At 36.5% G+C, this 20,181-nt stretch overlaps 3 protein-coding genes across 3 annotated transcripts; all 3 read left to right on the top strand.

Annotated features, from left to right (window-relative positions):
• The first annotated feature begins 9,231 nt into the window (after positions 1–9,231).
• Positions 9,232–12,699, top strand: LOC115722114 (uncharacterized). The gene is made up of 5 exons (XM_030651236.2): positions 9,232–9,515; positions 9,640–10,152; positions 10,253–10,387; positions 11,197–11,657; positions 12,015–12,699. The coding sequence occupies exons 1-5, from the start codon at positions 9,377–9,379 to the stop codon at positions 12,660–12,662; spliced, it is 1,896 nt and encodes a 631-aa protein (XP_030507096.2). The 5' UTR covers positions 9,232–9,376; the 3' UTR covers positions 12,663–12,699.
• A 1,872-nt stretch (positions 12,700–14,571) lies between these two features.
• LOC133030826 (uncharacterized) lies at positions 14,572–16,345 on the top strand. The gene is made up of 2 exons (XM_061103735.1): positions 14,572–14,903; positions 15,266–16,345. Exons 1-2 carry the CDS (start codon positions 14,598–14,600, stop codon positions 15,911–15,913), a joined length of 954 nt encoding a protein of 317 aa, XP_060959718.1. The 5' UTR covers positions 14,572–14,597; the 3' UTR covers positions 15,914–16,345.
• Positions 16,346–17,304: 959 nt separating this feature from the next.
• On the top strand, positions 17,305–18,264 carry LOC133031553 (uncharacterized). The gene has a single exon (XM_061105083.1). The coding sequence runs from the start codon at positions 17,305–17,307 to the stop codon at positions 18,262–18,264; it is 960 nt and encodes a 319-aa protein (XP_060961066.1).
• Positions 18,265–20,181: the final 1,917 nt, after the last annotated feature.

Here is a 20,181-nt window from a genome sequence, read left to right as displayed (position 1 = left end):
TAGCGTACCTAAAATTCAGGAGTTAGTCGACTTTCAACAAAAGTGCACCAATCAGCAGCGTCGATCTCGAGGTGCTTTTCAGGGACTTGTGTCAGTCGTCCCAGATCCTTCTCTTGCAACGCGGGCATTATGATGTCTTTTGTCATCCTATTCTTGAAGTCTTTCATTAACTTCCAAGCTAGGATGAGACAATCATGTTTGAAGGAGTTCGGCACAATGAACCCCGTCTAGTTTGAAGGGAAACAAACACGGTTAGAGTGAACATTTGAATTAATAGAAAAACAAATCAAAATTCTAACAAATAACAACTTACTTGTATGTCGTTCCAAACTTTATTTTTCAGAGTCGGGTTGACTTCTTTCCAGTTTTTATAGGACAACCCTATCTTCTGCCGACATCTGACACCTAGAGTGGATACGAGCTTAGCATAGCTTTTCCCGCAGTATTGTCCTTTGTCATTAACCTTGAGGGCCACTCTTTTGCCTTAATCCATTAGCTTGGATATTTCATTCATTTGAGTAGGCCCTCTTGTAGGTATTACTGTTGGACACTCTGCCTCTGGGTCTGAATCAGATTCTGAACTCGAGTTGGCCATATCTACACCATTAACAAACAAAATTGAATATCATGCTACTAACACTAAATTCTACCGAAATTTGATCCAAATTCTTCCGAAATTTTTGCAGCATAACGGCTGTAATTGGACGTTCCCAAAAATTTAAAAAGTGCCTAAAATAACAAACAAAACAAATATAACAATACAGAACAAAGAAACTAACATAAACGATACAAAATTTATCCACCAATCCGACCGCAGTACATGTATTCGCAGAACCTACTTCACTACGAATGAATATTTAAGATATTCAAACTCAACTAAGCATGCATTGATAATTAATTATACTAACAAAAGGTTAGCGGATGGATATACCTATTGCAAATCCGATCAACACCGAAATATGTCGATCGACTCTCAAATATTAGCACACAACCTATAACATAATGCAATATACAACCAAATTAAAATTTTAATTATTAAATTACTTACTAGTTATTAAACAAAGTAGTTACTAGTTACTAATTTCCATAGTTTTTTTTTAAAAATAACATATACATATATATATATATATATACATATATAATCAATTAAATATCACACTACCATTATTTTAAAAACTTTAACTCTAAACTAATTAAATTCCTACTACCTCTCATTCTCATTCACAACAAATATATATACAATGCAAATACACAAAATACACAAATAGTATGTACACAATATGTATACACACAACATATATATAAATATATATTCAATAATAAAATACAAAATATATACATATATATTATATATCAAGTAAATAAATATTTACCTTATAAACGCAATCCGGCGACAAATTGGGACCAAAAATCCGGCCGCCTATAGCACACACAATATAATATTAATAAAATGAAAAAATCCTAAAAAAAATTTACAAAAACGAAATAATACCAATGTACATTAATAAAATGAACAGAAATCATATTTATACCTTAATGAACGTTGAGATTGAATGATTTCTCCGCTAAAAGCGGTGGTCGGAGTTAAACCACCACCTTTTTTTAAAATAGGTTCGGGTACAGTATAAATGGGTGAAAAAACAAAACTTTTTTAGTGTATGGGATTAGATATTGAAAATAGAAACTTTTAAGACAAAAATGAGGTGAAATGGTGAAGAAATGAGAGAGATATGTGGGTTTTTAGAGGTGGTTGGCGAGGGTTTTCGTGGGTTTTTCGTGGGTTTCTCTCTGCTGTAAGTGGCTGGTATGCTGGAGAAGAAGAAGTGAGGAAGAAGAAGACGATGCAGAGGTTATTAAGGGGAGACCCTATGCCGTCGGTTCCTAGCAAAGAACCGACGTGTGCACCTATGTCGTTGGTTCTTTGCTAGGAACCGACGGCATAGGGTCTCCCAGAAACCCTTAAAAAATCCTAATTTCCAACCGACGGGATAGGGTTTACTAATATATATAGCTACGGTTCTTACCAAAAAACTGCCTCTAAATGTCAATTTTGAATTTGGTGGGTGTTTTCACACCCTTTAGCTTCCCTTTTTATAAAATGGGTTAAAAAAAGGGAAGCTAAAGGCCCATATTGTAGTAGTGTAGTATTTTTATTTACAATATTATGTCACTTTCTCTAACTAATTTAAACCTTGTAGGGCTCGTTTGGTACGTCGTATTGTATTGTATTGTGTTAGATTGTGTTGTATTGGTATTAATTGGGTTGTATTAATAGATTGTGCAAAGTTATAATATATTTTCAATATACACTCAACCCCAACACCAACTATAGGTCTGTGTGGGTCTGGGATCCGGGATCGGGTCCCAAGTCTAGGTCCAGGTCCCGGGTCCGGGTTTGGGTACTCCCGAGTCCCGGGTCCGACTCTAGGGGCTTGGTCTCGAGTCTGGGTTTGGGGTCTGGGTCTGGAGTCTGAGTCCAGGTCCGGGTCCGGGTCTCGGGTCCCGGGTCTGGGTCCAGGTCTCGGTCCGGTTCTCGATCTGGGTCCCAAGTCCTGGGTCTGGGTCAGAGATTGGTGTTGACCCCAAATCTTTTGCAAATATTATAATAAGCTAATACAGACTAATTATTATGTATTAAATAATATAACATTGTATTAAAAATTTTTATTGTAATATTAACAACTAAAGAATTAGTTTTCAAATAATCTTTGCCTAATTGTTATAATTACTGTAAATTAATTAGTTATAACATTTAGCTGATTTAATGAGTTGTGTAACTATTTCTTGTAAGGTTCCCTGTATAAATAATTTAAAGCTCATCGCTCTACTGAAAGTGAAGCTTTTTTCTTTCTTTTTTCTGTTCTGCTCTGCTGCTTTTCTCTCATGGTCATACCTTCTGGGTTTTACCATTTTTTTTTTTTTTTGATAAAGGGGGGGTGTCCAGGGACACCCATTCATTAAACGGCAAACCGCCAAAGGATACATAAACTAAATAGGCTTAGGAGCTCCAGAACAGAGCAACAAAGTCTCAGAAAACAACAAAGCTAAACCAGAAAACTAAATTCTGAAAAGACAAGAAAAAACCAGATAACTAACAATAGAAAAACTTAGTGCAACACACTTAAGAGGCGGGTCCAGGATCCCATTCCTGGAAATTGTCGAGAACGGTGCAGTCCAATTGATGAGGGTCAATTATCCCCGAGATTTTTCCAGTCATTGCCCATTTGGCTATGTTGTGCGCTGTGTAATTGCACACTCGGGAGATATGAGTGATTTCCCATTCATCTAGTTTCGAACAGCAGAGTGCGAACCTCTTCTTCGCTGCTTCTATTCTGAAGTCCACAGGACACTGCGTTTTTGTTGCAAAGGAATTCACCACACTCACGTTGTCGCTTTGGAATACAATCCGTTTCAAACCAGAATCAGCTGCAATTTTTGCTGCCATACAAACAGCACTGGCTTCAGCAATTAATGGATCAGTGTAGGCAGCTTCTTGGGTTGTAATTGATTGAATCGTTCCGAATTCATCGCGAATTATGGCAGCCAACATACTACCATTTGGGGACACCGCTATATCCGTATTACAGCAGACCCACGAAGACGGAGGTGGCGCCCAGGCGAGGATTTCATCCACCAAGTTTTCTGATACCATCTTATGTTCTGTTAGTTTCAACCGAATGGATCTCAGAATGTGAGGCAAAGTTGTTTCCTTTTCCCCATGAACTCTTCGATTCCTTTCATTCCACACAGTGTCCACTATGCATATTGTGGTAAGCATAAGATCAGCTAAGCGAACACCGGGTGGGCGATTAAAATCTTGAGCAAACCAACCGAGCCACGACTTCCAGTCATTGAGATTGTAGATTTCAGTACGAATTCCCCAACCGATGCTGAACCAGATAGCTTTAGCAAAGCTACAAGACCAGAATAGATGGAACGTAGTCTCTGTTGCTTCCTTGCATAGAGGACAATGATCATCTATATCATTGATTATAGATGCCAATTTTCCTTTCGTTGGAAGAACGTCCCGGTACACCTGCCACCATAAGAATTTCAGCCTTGGATGCATCTTCGAATTCCAGATTAGTTTCCACACGCTGTTTTCGGAAGTTCTCGGACCCGTTGATTTGAGTAGTCTACACGCAGATCTTATCGAAAACAATCCATTGTGTTCTCCCACCCATAACCAGGAATCCTCAGTCTTCGTGTCTGGAAGATCAATATTAAGAATAGTCCTAGCATCCTCTTTTCCAAACCACTCATTCACCATTTGCCTATTCCATGTGTTATTTGCATTTAAGAATTGGTGTACCCAAGCCACTCCATGAGACGCATCTTTCTCTGGAATCGGGGTGCGATTTAGGGAAGGAACCCAAGGATCAAACCATATTGACGTCTTCTCCCCGTTGCCAATTTTCCTACACAGACCTTTCCCCAACACATCCCTGGCTTCAAGAATGGCTTTCCACAATCCTGATTCGCTTCCTTTGCGTTCAAGGTCAAGGAAGTTTCTGCCTTTGATGTACTTAGCATTTACCACCATGCTCCATATGCTTGACTTGTCTGTTAATGCCTTCCACGCCCACTTGGTCATAAAAGCTTTATTAACAGTTTCCACTTTTCTGAATCCCAACCCGCCACTGAATTTTGATTGACAGATGGAGTCCCATGCCAAGAGATGTAACTTCCGTTTCTCTTCTTTGTCTCCCCACCAAAAATCTCTAAGGCATTTGTCCACATTCCTTGCAATGTTAAGGGGTATCGGTTCAGTGGCTGCGGCATAGGTCGCCAGTGAGGATCCAACCGACTGAATGAGGCATGTTTTGCCTGCTTTGGAGAGTAGTCTAGTTTTCCAGCTCTTGACCCGTTGGAGGGCCCTGTCCACCAAGAAGCGCAAGTCCCGTGATCTATTAAGTGATCTAAATAAGGGAAGGCCTAAATATGTTGCATCATCCTTCATCCTTTCCATGTTTAGAATCTCCACAATCTCCCCAGCAAGTCTTGATGTTACTCCTTTAGAAAAGAACACCGTTGACTTATGGTAATTTACGCCTTGACCCGACCAAGAACAATATTCCTCAAGGCAATTGAGGAATCCCTTAGCTTCCCTCACCGATGCTTTCCCAAATAAGATTACATCATCAGCAAACATTAGATGTGTAATGGCCGGACCATTTCTGGACATCTTGAAACGATGAATACAACCCTCATTCATCCTTGTTGTAACCAATCTAGAAAAAAACATCCGCTGCAATGATGAAGAGAGCTGGAGATAGAGGATCTCCCTGGCGAAGACCACAAGTCGGTTTGATCGAGCCTTGAACTGCTCCATTGATTAGTAATCCCATCTGACGAACAGTAATGCACTTCTCAACCCACTTAACAAACTTCTCATGAATGCCCAAACCTTTGAGTGTAGCAATGATGAACCCCCAATCCATTTTATCGTATGCTTTTTCCATATCTAGTTTAATCATCATGAACCCCTTCTTTCCTTTTTTTCTTCTCATGGAATGGACTATCTCTCTTGCAACAGTAGTGTTCTCCGCTATAAACCTGCCATGGACGAAAGCTGATTGGGCCGGGGAGATAATGGACGGCAGTAAGGGCTTCAATCGGAGAGCCAAGATTTTTGAAATGCACTTATACGTCACATTGCACAGGGCTATAGGTCTATAATCATTCACACTTGTAGGAAAATCTTTTTTTGGGATTAGAACAACATTAGTATTGTTAATGAAATGTGGGAGATCAGCATACCTGAAGAAGTAGGTTACCATCTGCACAAAGTCCTTTTTTATCACCTCCCAGTGTTGTGTATAAAATGCAACCGACATGCCATCTGGTCCCGGGGCTTTGTCATTCCCCATAGATCTTAGGCACAGCAAGATGTCCGATTCTGAGGGTTCAGAGGTAAGTTGCAAATTGATGTTTTCGTCAATAAGAGGGTTGCTGAGTAAAGATTGTCCTTCAGGATTAGCTTGTGCTCGTCGAGTGAAGATGCTATTGAATTTTGATGAGAATAAATCAGCAATGACTCTCGAATCCGTGACCCATTCCCCATTATCCGCTTTCACTGTTTGAATGTAATTCCTTCTGCGCCGGATGGTTGTTGAGGCCATGAAGAATTTCGTGCTTCTATCCCCATGTTTAAGCCAAGCTACACGGGATTTTTGTCTCCAAAAAATCTCCTCTCTAGTAAGGGCTTCATTAAGGTTCTGCCTGGCATCGTGCAAAGCCTCTTCCTGTATCAAATCGTTGCTTTCTATCTTTTGGAGGGCCGACTTTGCTTCTTCAACTTGAAGCCGAATGTGCCGAAACTGGGTCTTGTTCCATTTATACAGATGATCTTTTGTCTTTTTCAGTTTACGGTATAGATTAATCTTTGGGTTGGAATGAAGTTCCTCCCTCCATGCATTCCGCACTACCCAAAAACATCTTGGGTCTCTTCCCCACATCATTTCATACTTAAATTGTGATCGTGAGCATCTCACACCTCCTTCCGTGTTTAGTAGAATCGGTTTATGGTCCGACGTGCTGACTGTAAGAATCTCAACTATGGCATTAGGGAATAAAATCTGCCAGTCCGTCGATGCAAGAGCTCTATCCAGGTGAGCCCGTTTTACTGTTGCACTTCCCTGTAACCTCGACGCCTTTTGGAACCAAGTAAATCGTCCTCCCTGGCATCCTAAGTCAATAAGCCCCGTTCTATTCACCATCCTTCTAAGGTCAAACGAGTACCTTGCTGAGTTATTCTTGTTTGCGTAATTGATACATTCATAGTCCGCCAGCGTGCCATTTAGGTCCCCAAAGAGGACAATTGGTGTGCTACTTTTGGAGATTACATCTCCAATTCGGGTCCAGAAAGTTTCCTTCCCCATGGGAGTGGGAGGGCCATATATTCCCAAGAAGGTCCACTTAACACCTGGGGGGTCAGACTCAATCGTTCCATTAATCACATTTTTATCTGCCTCCAGGATATTACACAGGACCCCTGATCTCCAACAAATACCTATTCCCCCCGAGAGCCCATTAGGAGGAACATAAATGGAGTGAATAAAGTGGAGCTTGTTCATCAATTTTTCAAACTTTTCCATCACTAACCTTGTTTCAGAAAGTAAAATCATATCGGGATTTGAACGACGGAGCACCTCCGCCAGTTGTCGAATTGTCGCGGCATTCCCGAGCCCGCGACAATTCCAAGCTAGGATCTTCATGGGGTCGATGGAGACTTTTCCGGGCAAGTCTCCGTAGCCCCAAACTGAAAAACCTGTTTGGCATTTGTCTTGGCAGCTTCTTTCTTCTCGACGCTCCTTTTTTTAAGTTGTCGATCTTCATCATTCAATTCTGTGATTTCGCACGTCGACTGCCTTTCCTTCGACTTCTCCACCAGAACAAAATGATTGTCTAGATCAATGGTTAGATCAATTCCTTTTGCATTCCATAGGTTGCGGTAGTGACTGTTATTTCTTTGAATGGAAGACCCCTTTTTACTTCTTTTGAAGCTTGTTGAATTAACCCGAATTTGCTCTTGGGACTTAGGAATTCTAACATTCTTCGTGGATGAAGTTGCTTGGTCTGGGTCAGTCCCCTTTCTTGGTCTTCCTCTCTTTCTTTTTTGAACTTTGTCTTCATTAGTTCCTGGTGAGAATGTTCTCAACGTTTCTTCTTTATCAGCCTCTTGGTTGTGGTTGTTTAGTACATTCTTAATTGGAGTTACAACAGCTTCAGATGGGCTTTCATTGTTTGGTGGAATAATACCTGGAACCATATAGAATCCATCAACAGCCTTTCTCTTCTTTGGCCCACATTCAGTTTCAAAGCATTTAAAGTCTTCAATATTGAGTATTGGATTAAACAAAGTAGGCTCTCTATGGAACTTATCTATTGTTGTGGACCCCAACATTGGTTCAAGAGCTCTAGCCCAACAAAGTCTTGATGGCCATTCTAAAGGTTGGGCCTGCGGCCCAAGAAGGGAATTGATGTATTGACCAATTTCAAATTTCCCTTTTAAAGTGAAATTTTCTCTGTCTTCCACGCCTCTGTATTTTGAATGGGTGGAAGGGGTATGCGGCTCAGAGGTTGAATTAAGTTGCAGAGTTGTGTCTTCTTTTCCAGGTAAGTTTTCATCCTCCCTACCGTTGAGAGTAGTACCTTCACTTTCTGCAGTCACTTTCTTTGTTTTTGTACTACTCCCAGCAGAGATCGGGTTGGATGGTCCTCCTGGAGAAGTCCCTATCACTGGATTAGGGCGTACAGGGAGTTCCTTTTCCACTACCATCTCGGCTGTATTCTCAAAAGGGGTAATCTCACCAATTCCCGGTAAGTGCACCGCCGGAAAACGATTCATCACCACTTCTTTTGTCGCCGGTCTCCTCTCCACCAAAATCTCCACTTGTCTTCTTTTCCCAGGGAATTGTCTTCTCAGCTCTCTACATTCCATGTCCTCTGCTTCTTTCCATCTTCGCTCCATTCTGAGTTTGTTCCGAGTTACTGGATCTTTGGCCGCTTGTTGGAGGAGAATCCATTCAGTGAACCATTTTGGGAGAGGTAAGTGGAAGGGAGATCGTTCTACCGCATCTTCATTCAGCCAGGTCCCAAACATGGGGAAGAAGGAACCTTTCTCATCCTTAATTACAGTGGGAGTTTTGAAGCAAAACTTTAAGTCATGGGACAAGGCTCCACACTTAATCTTGGGTTTTACCATTAATCTTGAAGATTGTAAGCTTCTACAGGAAATAGTTTTATACAATACTATTATAAAGCGATAGTTTGAGCCATGAATTTTATTTGATACACTATTAGACTCGGTTCGGTATCAAAAGCATTATCTATGTCAATTGTTCTCTATCATCATCACCACTTCCTCAATATATGTACATATTATTTATGATGATTTATTCTCATATTTAAGCAATGGTACACATCTCATTTCTTAGATGCATGCACTATATAATAAGCAACATTGGATTGGATTAGATGTTCAAACTCCACTTCTATTTAATTATAATAAATCCCACTACCACAAATTTAAAACCTTATCCAGTGGAATCAATGGGTTAAAGAAGGAGTTATATATGTAAAAGAAAGTGGAAAAGAAAGCATAATGGAATTTGTAATTATTCCATGCTCTTAATTAAGGTTATAGGATCACACTTTCTGGGAAGTATCGTACAAAAGGCTCACTCTTAGTGCATTGACACTTTACAATGAACCAATTAACTTTATAGCCCACTTAACATTCTTTTCCTCTAACTTTAATTTGCTTTTTTCCCATATATACCATTTGCAATTATAATATTACATATATGAATACTATATATGTATATACATATTTATAAAACAATAACTAATTTAGTTTTAATTACCACACAAAATGGACAATCATGACCAAGGAGAGGCTTATAATACATCTACAAATAATCTTAATACTTCAACACCTTCAAACTCTTCTTCTCCTAAGATCTCTACACATACTCAATCTTCAGGCAGCCAACAAGTTATTATGACAATAGGTATGATTATTTAATTATATATGCTTTTAATCATTTCCATATATATGTTTTACTACAATATTACGTAGTGTTAATTATTAATATATTACTGCATGCATGCATGTGTACGTACATTATTTACCAGATGATTGGTCAAGAAGAAATAGCCTCTTCCATGCAACACTTAGTGGAGACTACACAACAGCCAAAAAAATCATCGACGAAAACCCTAATATTTTGAAAAAAGATTTTTTAGAGAGTAATGGAAGAAAGGAAACCGTTCTTCACGTGGCGGTCGGAGCAAAACAAGCCAAATACTTTGTGAGGCAACTTTTGAGAGATTTCGAGGACTACATCGACGTGTCCTTGAAAGATTCAATGGGGAACACGGCGTTTTTCTCAGCGTGTGCGGCTGGCAACCTAGATATCGTCGACGAGTTTCTAAAATTAAAGAATTGTAGAGACTTCATCACCATTCCGGGTGGCGGAGATGTTAGCCCTCTTTACATTGCTGTTTCATTTGGACATGGAAAGGTAGCTTCACGTTTGTACTATCAAACTAAAAGTTTTTATCCAAATTATTTCAGCCCTAGAAATGATCTACACCAAAGAAAAAATTATGGGATTTTTTTCCAATGTATCTGCAATGATTTGTACGGTAAGTACTTGGAATATACAATTTTTTTTTCCCATTTTGTGATATATATTTTTTTTGAGTACATCTTATATATATATATATATGTATGTATATTTTTCAGATTTAGCATTAATATTGTTAGAGGATGATGACATAACACAAGGTGTGGAGATTGCTCGTCTGGAGGACAACCAAACAGCTTTGCATTTATTATCTCGGAAGCCTCATACCGTATTTGCAACTCCTAAATTTCAAGGTCGGTCTTTTATATAAAGAGTTATTAGACACTAATAGTATTTAATATTATATATTACGAAAAAGTATCTTGTAAATAATAAATAATTTTCTATAATAATTATTAAATTAAAATATTTAAGTGTTACATAATAATAATACTAGTGCTCAATTTTTATCATTTTGTTTTTTGTTAATTTTTTGCAATATAGCTAACTTTTGTTTTTGTGGAAATTCTGACTTAAATATTGGAGACTATTTTGAAAAATATTATTTATTAAATTGGACAAAAGTGAAAAATATTAATAACTTTAAATTAGGACAACTCAAATTGCTAAAGTTAGCTTCTCCACTTAAAAATAAATTATATTTGCCGTAGCATGCATTGTTATTGGAAATTTCTTATAGTGATGCAACATATCAATATTTAGAAAAAAACATGTTTTAATTATAAGTATTATAATTTCCTTAAAGAATATTAGTTAACACATAAATCTGACACATATTTATGCAATATCACTTTAAAGATATTTAACTAAAATTTTCTATGTGGCAACGCACACACTTATATGGTTAAAATCACTTGTTATAACTTGTGTGCATGTGTTGAGTTTTATTTTGTGTGTGCATAATCACACACAAAAATGTAAATATAATTAGTTATAATTTTTTTAATTTTAGTCATAAATTTTATTGTCACTAAAATAAAATTAATTTGAGTGATCATTACTATATATATCTTTTATAATGATTTGTTGTGAATAAACAAAATATCATATATATAATATATATAAGTGATTATGTCTGACATATATATTTTATAATTATTAGGTACTCTTTGTTCGAGATTAATATTGGGCCAATCAACAGTTGAGGAATCAAAAGCACTAAAACTAGTAAAAGTGGTTTGGAATCGAATTTTAGAGGCAAAAAATTACATTCATTCTGAAATCAGTAAAGAAATTCAATTCCCATTTCACTTATTAATGGAAGCAACCAAAGTTGGTAACCATGATTTTTTGGTTGTGATTTTAAGTGGGTATCCAGAATTGATTTGGGAACGTACTCATGAGAATGAGACCATATTTAACTTTGCAGTAAAAAATCGTCATGTTGATATTTTTAAATTGATACATGAGGTTGGTTTATCAAAACAACTAGTCCAAAATTTTGAAGATGAAATATCAGGAAACAATCTTTTACATATTGCTGCACTTAAACCACCACACAGTAGACTTCGTAGTATTGTTGGATCAGCTCTCCAAATGAGAGAACAAATCTTGTGGTTTCAGGTAATTCATTTCTTATTTTTATTTCCTTTTCAATGTGGATCATAATTTATGGGACACGATTTTTTCCTGAGATGCACTTTCACGGAATGTATTCCGTGGTACATTAGATGGGTCTCCGGGTACATTAGATGGGTCTCAGAGTACGTTACTATTTTTTAACCCTAATTATCCCTAGATTAAGCCCAACCCTCAGATCAAATAATTCTCCCATCTAACGGCTGTCGTACATCACGGAATACATTCCGTAAAAGTACATCACGGAACAAAATAGTGTCCCCATAATTTATTAATTAACATTATTTTTTTGAATTGAAACTAAATTTTATATTATTTACAAACTATTCTCTTCAATTGTAGGAAGTGAGGAACATTGTGATCCCTTCATTAAGGAATAAAATGAATTTAAGTGGTCAAACACCGCAAGATTTGTTCACAGAAAAACATAATGATTTGATGAAAGACTCAGAAAAGTGGATGAAGAAAAATGCAAATATATGTCTACTTGTGGCAACAATAATTGTTACAATAATCTTTCAAGCAAATTCTGATATTTCTTCTTCTGGGGATGAAAATACAAATTGTGACATCTCTAGGGATCAAAAGGCAAATTCGTCGAATATTGAAAGCTCCATAGTAAAAAATATTCTCTTGATATCAAACACCATAGCCATGTCCTCCTCTTCAATAGCGGTAATGTTAAACTTGTTCATAATAATTTCTCGTTTCTCTGAAGATGAGTTGTTTCGGCCATTGCCAATCGCATTCATCGCGGGAATTATTTCGCTTTACATTTCTATAACTTTCATGATGACAAGTTTTTGCCTTACATCTTTTATTGGTACTAAATCGTTAGCAATACGTATTTTTACTTGTTTTTTGGAGCTTTTGCCAGTAATTTTATTTCCTTATCTTGTGTATCCTATTTTTATTGACTTATTAAATATGACATTTTTCTCAAAATCCAAGTTCAAGCCTGGAAAACGAGTACTTGGACGATCGTTATGATTTTTAATAGGTCATATTATGTAATTAAATAATGGTGAGAATTTTTAAGGATTATTAATTAGAGATCTATTAATGTGTAAATTATAATATTGTAACTATCTTTTGAGAGTATAGTTTGTTACATTTTATGTTTTGTTTGTCTTAATTATTGGACGTGACTTTAATTTATTTTTGTTAATTTTCATTGCTCACTACAAAAAATTAAATTTTACTTTTAATCACAACAAAACTTATGAATAATTATAAATTATCATTAATTAAAAAATTCATAGCTATTGTAAAAAACAGAAAGTCTTGTCCTCTGACATGGTGAGAATGTTTCTCTAGAGTTTATAGTGTTTTGATTTTGTCTTTTGAGTATGGCGTCTAGTAGTTATTCTGTGAAGGAATTGGAAGATCTCTATGACAAGTTTTTGCCTTACATCTTTTATCGGTACTAAATCATTAGCAATACGTATTTTTATTTGTTTTTTGGAGCTTTTGCCAGTAATTTTATTTCCTTATCTTGTGTATCCTATTTTTATTGACTTATTAAATATGACATTTTTTTCAAAATCAAAGTTCAAGCTTGGAAAACGAGTACTTGGACGATCGTTATGATTTTTGGTGAAATAGGTCATATAATGTAATTAAAGATTGGTGGAGAAATTGAAAGTTTATTAATTAGAGATCTATTATGTAAATTATAATGTAAGAACATACTATATGTGCCATGTAATGAACCTATCTTTTTTGAGAGTATAGTTCGTTACATTTTATGTTTTCTTTGTCTTAATTATTGAACGTGACTTGAATTTATTTTTGTTAATTTTCATTGCTCACTATGAAAAATTAAATCTTACTTTTAGTCACAATAAAACTTATGACTAATTATGAATTATCGTTCTTATTATGTTGTAATTAAAAAGTTCGTAATTAAATGTATTAGTCACAAAAATTAAAATTTGTTGTTACTAAATGTATTTTTAGTTACAATACTTGTTGTATAAAACTAAACTAATGACAACAGTTTGAATCTAAATACTATATTAATTTTAGTCATAAGTAACTTTTTATTGTGATTAAAATTCACATTTAATCACAAAAAATTTATATTATGACTAATAAAAATTATTATCACTATAAATATAGTTGTTATTTTTTTTTATTACTAAAAATAGTTGCTTTTTTGTAGTGAGTACTACTTCCATTCAAATAATATAATATCTTATATTTGTAGACGATAGATGTTGATTTGTATATTGTAAGAGGTACCAAAATTGAATATTATTATTTTTCATTCACTAATTTATTAGTAAATATTATACAAGAAATGTTACTTTTACCAGCGCAGGTCGTAACTGTGCTGGCAAAAAGTCACTTTTCACAGCACATTTCGTAATCTGTCCTGGTAATTAAAGGGTCATAGTTTTACCAGTGCATATTTATGGTGGCAAAACATATTTTTACCATGGCAGCTCATATTTGCGCTGGCATATAGCAAGCCCACGTTTCCCTTGATATTTTTTACCAACGCAAAAGTGTGCTGGTAAAAATGACTTTTGCCAGAGCATTAATGTAATGCGCGGGCAAAAATCACTTTTACTAACATTATTAGGAACGATTATATCAGGAACAAAATTATGTCGTGCCTAATACTAAGGATATCTGGAACGACAATAGCATGACGTTCCTAATTGCATTAGAAAGGATCTCAGTTCCCCAACCTCTAAAATCCTTAAATTTCTCTCAGATCTCTCTCCAACCTTTCTCTATATCTCTCTGTGTGACTGTGTTGAAATGCCATTGACGATGGCTATCCTAACCAATTTCCTCCATACTGTTTCTCTCTAAGAAGCATCAAAAATCCATAATGGTCATTGCTTCTCCTATGACCCCGTTGTTTCAATTCATTCTGAAATCAGTAAAGAAATTCAATTCCCATTTCACTTATTAATGGAAGCAACTAAAGTTGGTAACCATGATTTTTTGGTTGTGATTTTAAGTGGGTATCTAGAATTGATTTGGGAACGTACTCATGAGAATGAGACCATATTTAACTTTGCAGTGAAAAATCGTCATGTTGATATTTTTAAATTGATACATGAGGTTGGTTTATCAAAACAAATAGTCCAAAATTTTGAAGATGAAATATCAGGAAACAATCTTTTACATATTGCTGCACTTAAACCACCACACAGTAGACTTCGTAGTATTGTTGGATCAGCTCTCCAAATGAGAGAACAAATCTTGCGGTTTCAGGTAATTCATTTTTTATTTTTATTTCTTTTTCAATGTGGATCATAATTTATAAGACACGATTTTTTCCCGTGATGTAACTTTCACGGAATGTATTCCGTGGTACATTAGATGGGTCTTCGGGTACATTAGATGGGTCTCAGGGTACGTTAAATTACTATTTTTTAATCCTAATTACCCTTAGATTAACCCCAGCCCTCAGATCAATAGCTCCCCCATCTAACGGCTACCGCACATCACGAAATACATTCCGTGAAAGGACATCACAGAACTAAATAGTATCCCCATAATTTATTAATTAACATTATTTTTTTGATTTGAAACTAAATTTTATATTATTTACAAACTATTCTTTTCAATTGTAGGAAGTGAGGAACATTGTGATCCCTTCATTAAGGAATAAAATGAATTTAAGTGGTCAAACACCGCAAGATTTGTTCACAGAAAAACATAATAATTTGATGAAAGACTCAGAAAAGTGGATGAAGAAAAATGCAAACATATGTCTACTCGTGGCAACAATAATTGTTACAATAATCTTTCAAGCAAAATCTGATATTTCTTCTTCTGGGGATGAAAATACAAATTGTGACATCTCTAGGGATCAAAAGGCAAATTCGTCGAATATTGAAAGCTCCATAGTAAAAAATATTCTCTTGATATCAAACACCATAGCCATGTCCTCTTCTTCAATAGCGGTAATGTTAAACTTGTTCATAATAATTTCTCGTTTCTCTGAAGATGAGTTGTTTCGGCCATTGCCAATCGCATTCATCGCGGGAATTATTTCGCTTTACATTTCTATAACTTTCAAGATGACAAGTTTTTGCCTTACATTCTTTATTGGTACTAAATCGTTAGCAATACGTATTTTTACTTGTTTTCTGGAGCTTTTGCCAGTAAATTTATTTCCTTATCTTGTGTATCCTATTTTTATTGACTTATTAAATATGACATTTTTCTCAAAGTCAAAGTTCAAGCCTGGAAAACGAGTACTTGGACGATCGTTATGATTTTTAATAGGTCATATTATGTAATTAAATAATGGTGGAGAATTTGAAGGATTATTAATTAGAGATCTATTAATGTGTAAATAATAATATTGTAACTATCTTTTGAGAGTATAGTTCATTACATTTTATGTTTTGTTTGTCTTAATTATTGGACGTGACTTTAATTTATTTTTGTTAATTTTCATTGCTCACTACAAAAAATTAAATCTTACTTTTAGTCACAATAAAACTTATGACTAATTATAAATTATCGTTCTTATGTTGTAACTAAAAAGTTCATAGATAAATGTATTAGTCACAAAATTAAAATCTGTTGTGACTAAATGTATTTTTAATTACAATACTTGTTGTATAAAAATAAACTAATGACAACAGTTTGAATCTAAATACTATATTAATTTTAGTCACAAGTAACTTTTTATTGTGACTAAAATTCACATTTAGTCACAAAAAATTTATACTCTTGATATTTGGATTCAACTTCATGATGTTGAACCCAGTTGTATGTCGGAATCAACAATCCAAAAAGTTGGGAACACAGTGGGGAAATATTTGGAGTCCGATCCTAAGAATTTTATTGGCGTATAGCGGGATTATCTTCGGATGTGAATTACTCTAAACATTACAAAGCCACTTAGAAGGCGTATGAAGATCACCAAAGAAGATGGGAATTAGTTTTGGATTAATTTCAAATATGAGAGGACTCCTACCTTTTTTTTTATTTGTGGCATTATTGGTCACTCCGACAAGTTTTGCCCACGTCTTTTTCATCAACTAATTGATTGGATTGAGAAGCCTTATGGCGAGTTCATGAAAGCACTACCTCAGCAGAATCATAAAAATATTGGCTCAAGATGGCTCCGAACCAAGGGCTGGTGTCCTCCGGTGGCGGTGTCGACTGAAGCTCAGGGTACTGGGACGAATAAATCTGGCTCCATTAATGGTGGAGATTTTCCAGCGGCTACAGCCGAGATTCATGGTGGTATGGCTGAGAAAGAAGGAGGTAATCGTGGGATTAATTTGGCTAGAATGAAGGGAGTGATTGTGGGTGATGGAGATAGTTATTTGGAGGGTCAAAGGAATAATAATGCTATTGATTTGGGAAAAGATACCACTTTTCCACAAAATGATGGGCTGGTTATTTATGATAATAAAAAATGGAAAATGACAATAGACAACCAAGAGAATGCTGATGTGGAAAAGGATATGAGTAACCTTTCAAAAAACTCATCTTTGGTGGGCCTTGGTATTGGGGCTCGCCAGTCATTATAAAAATCTTATGTTGGAACTGTCGTGGGCTTGGGCCGTCACGAAATGTTCAGTTCCTTAAGGAGTTGGTTACTAATAAGCGGCCCAATATTGTGTTTTTATGTGAAACTTTGTGTAAAAAGATGAAGGTGGATCATTTGAGTAGAGCTTTGGGATTTGAGGGATGCTTTGTTGTGGAAGCCCAAGGAAGAAGTGGAGGGTTGGCTATGCTTTGGAAGAATCAAGAAGAGGTTTCGGTGGATACTTTTTCGGAGAACCACATTGACTGTAAAGTCTCTTTTGAAGGACAAAGGGAGTTTAGATTCACAGGGGTGTATGGTGAACCCAATAGGAGTCTTAGAAGGAAAACTTGGGAGCTTTTAACAACTCTCCTTGGTCGGTCAACATTGCCTTGGTGCCTTATGGGAGATTTCAACAATGTTCTTAATCAGTCAGAGAAAGTTGGGGGACAACCTTATCCGGTGTGGCTTATCGAAGGGTTTCAGGAGGCAATTCGCTTGTGTGGTTTGAGAGACATGGAGATGCATGGGCATCCTTTGACATGGGAAAAGAGTAGAGACTCTCCTAGCTGTATTGAAGCTAGACTGGATAGAGCTTTGGTGAATAATGACTGGTTGAGCATTTTTCCTATGGCTAAACTCACTAACTTAGAAATTTCTCCTTCGGATCATTCTCCGTTATTCTTGGAACTTACAGTTCCTACACATGACTACCGGTTTAAGTTTGAGAATTGGTGGACGACGCATCAAGGTTATGAGGAAATTATTCAAAGTTGCTGGGATAGAATGGAAGGCCACAACATAGAGGAAAAGATTGAAGAGTGTGGCCGAGAGCTACTTCAGTGGGGAAAAGATGCTTTTGGGAGTTTCGCATCTCGTATCAAAAGCTGTAATCGTGAGTTGAAGCGGTATAAGAGTAGAAGGGATGATGAGGGGAAGCAATTTTTTTATGATGCCAAAAAAGAGCTCTTTGCGGTGCTCAATCAAAGGGAAACGTTTTGGAAGCAAAGATCAAAACAACTTTGGTTGAAGGAAGGAGATCAAAATAGTAATTTTCTCCACTCCAAGGCTAGTACTAGCTAGAAGACGTAACAATCAAATTTTCTGCTTGAAGGATGATGATGGGAATTTGCGCCATTGGGATAGCGGTTTGGATAATGTCATTGTTGATTTTTATTCTAAACTGTTTACTGTTGAGCCTACTAGATGAGAGGAGGTGCTTGATTGTGTTACTCCAACAGTTCGTGAGGATCATAATGAGATGTTGCTTCAGCCAATTGGGGATGATGAGGTCAAAGATGCAATTTTTCAAATGCACCCCGATAAGTCACCAGGCCCTGATGGTATGAATCCTAAATTCTTTCAAAAATATTGGTCAATTATTGGTAATGATGTGATCAATACTGTTAGAGTCTTTTTCTGTAATGAGTAAATGCCGAATGGGATGAATGACACCAATATTGTTCTCATTCCTAAGAAGAAGAAACCTGATAGGATGAGTGAGTAGCGTCCTATATCCCTTTGTAATGTTATTGCTAAGATCATTACTAAAGTTCTGGCTAATAGAATGAAGGGATTATTATCTGAGATTATATCTTTGAATCAAAGTGCGTTCATTCCTGGAAGATTAATTACAGATAATATCATGGTTAGCTTTGAAGTCTTGCACTATTTGAAGAGGAAGCAAGTTGGCAAGGATGGTTACATGGCACGAAAATTGGATTTAAGTAAGGCCTATGACAGAGTTGATTGGCATTTTTTGTGTGCTATGTTGAGACGAATGGGCTTTGCTGATAAATGGGTTCGCCTTATATTTGGTTGCTTATCATTGGTGCAGTATCAGATTGTAACAACTGGTCATACTTTGGGACCGATTGTTCCAAGTAGAGGGCTTCGTCAGGGTGATCCCATCTCTCCATATTTGTTCCTTGAGTGTGCTGAATGTTTTTCTGCTGTCATCAGAAGGTTTGAAGAAAGGAAGTGGATTCATGGCATCAAAGTGGCTAATGGAGCACCGTTTGTGTCTCATATGTTATTTGTTGATGATATCTTTCTCTACTGTAAGGCTACAAATGGGGAAGTCACTCGTGTGCTTCAACTGCTTCAACTGTTTTCTATGGCTACTGGTCAACAAGTGAACTTTGAAAAGTCTTCGGTGTTCTTTAGTACTAATACCTCTTCAGAAATTAGACAAATCATCTGTACTAGAATGGGTATTCAGGAGGCGGCTGAGAATAGCAAGTACTTGGGACTTCCAAGTATGGTTGGAAGAAATAAAAATGTTGTCTTTGGCTATATGAAGGATAAGGTGCATAAACGAATTCAAACTTGGGACAACAAGTTTCTTTCTAGAGCTGGTAAAGAAGTGCTTATTAAGTCGGTTTTTCAAGCTCTCCCTGCATACACAATAAATGTCTTTCTTATCCCCGTTGGAATTTGTAACGATATTGAGCGAGCTATTAGTCAATTTTCGTGGAGATCTTCTTCAAAGAAGGCAATTCATTGGATGAATTGGGATAAGCTTTCGGCTCACAAAGCTAATGGTGGAATGGGGTTTTGGGATTTTAGAGACTTTAATCTTGTGTTATTGGCTAAGCAAGGGTGGAGACTCCTCACTTGTGGTGATACCTTGATGGGGAAAATTTTTAAAGCTTGATATTTCTCTACAGGCTCTTTCCTTTCGGCTACACTTGGCTCTAATCCAAGTTATATTTGGAGGAGTGTTCTTGAAGCCCAGGACTTGGTTCGGGCAGGGGTTAGGAAGATGGTGGGCGATGGTTCAACAATGAACATTTTGATGGATCCTTGGCTAGCTGATGAGTTGAATCCTTTCATTCAGTCTCGGCATCCAGCTCTTGTTGGTAATTGAGTAAAGTCCCTAATGAAGCCCGATGAAATTGAATGGGATGATGAGGTGATTTCGGATGTGTTAACCGAGAGAGATCAAGCACTAGTCTTCAAAATTCCACTCTCACAGCACTATGTCAATGACATCTGGTA

The sequence above is a fragment of the Cannabis sativa genome, chromosome 9 (assembly GCF_029168945.1).
Source record: "Cannabis sativa cultivar Pink pepper isolate KNU-18-1 chromosome 9, ASM2916894v1, whole genome shotgun sequence".
NCBI lineage: Eukaryota > Viridiplantae > Streptophyta > Magnoliopsida > Rosales > Cannabaceae > Cannabis > Cannabis sativa.
This window is presented reverse-complemented; position numbering and strand designations above follow the sequence as displayed.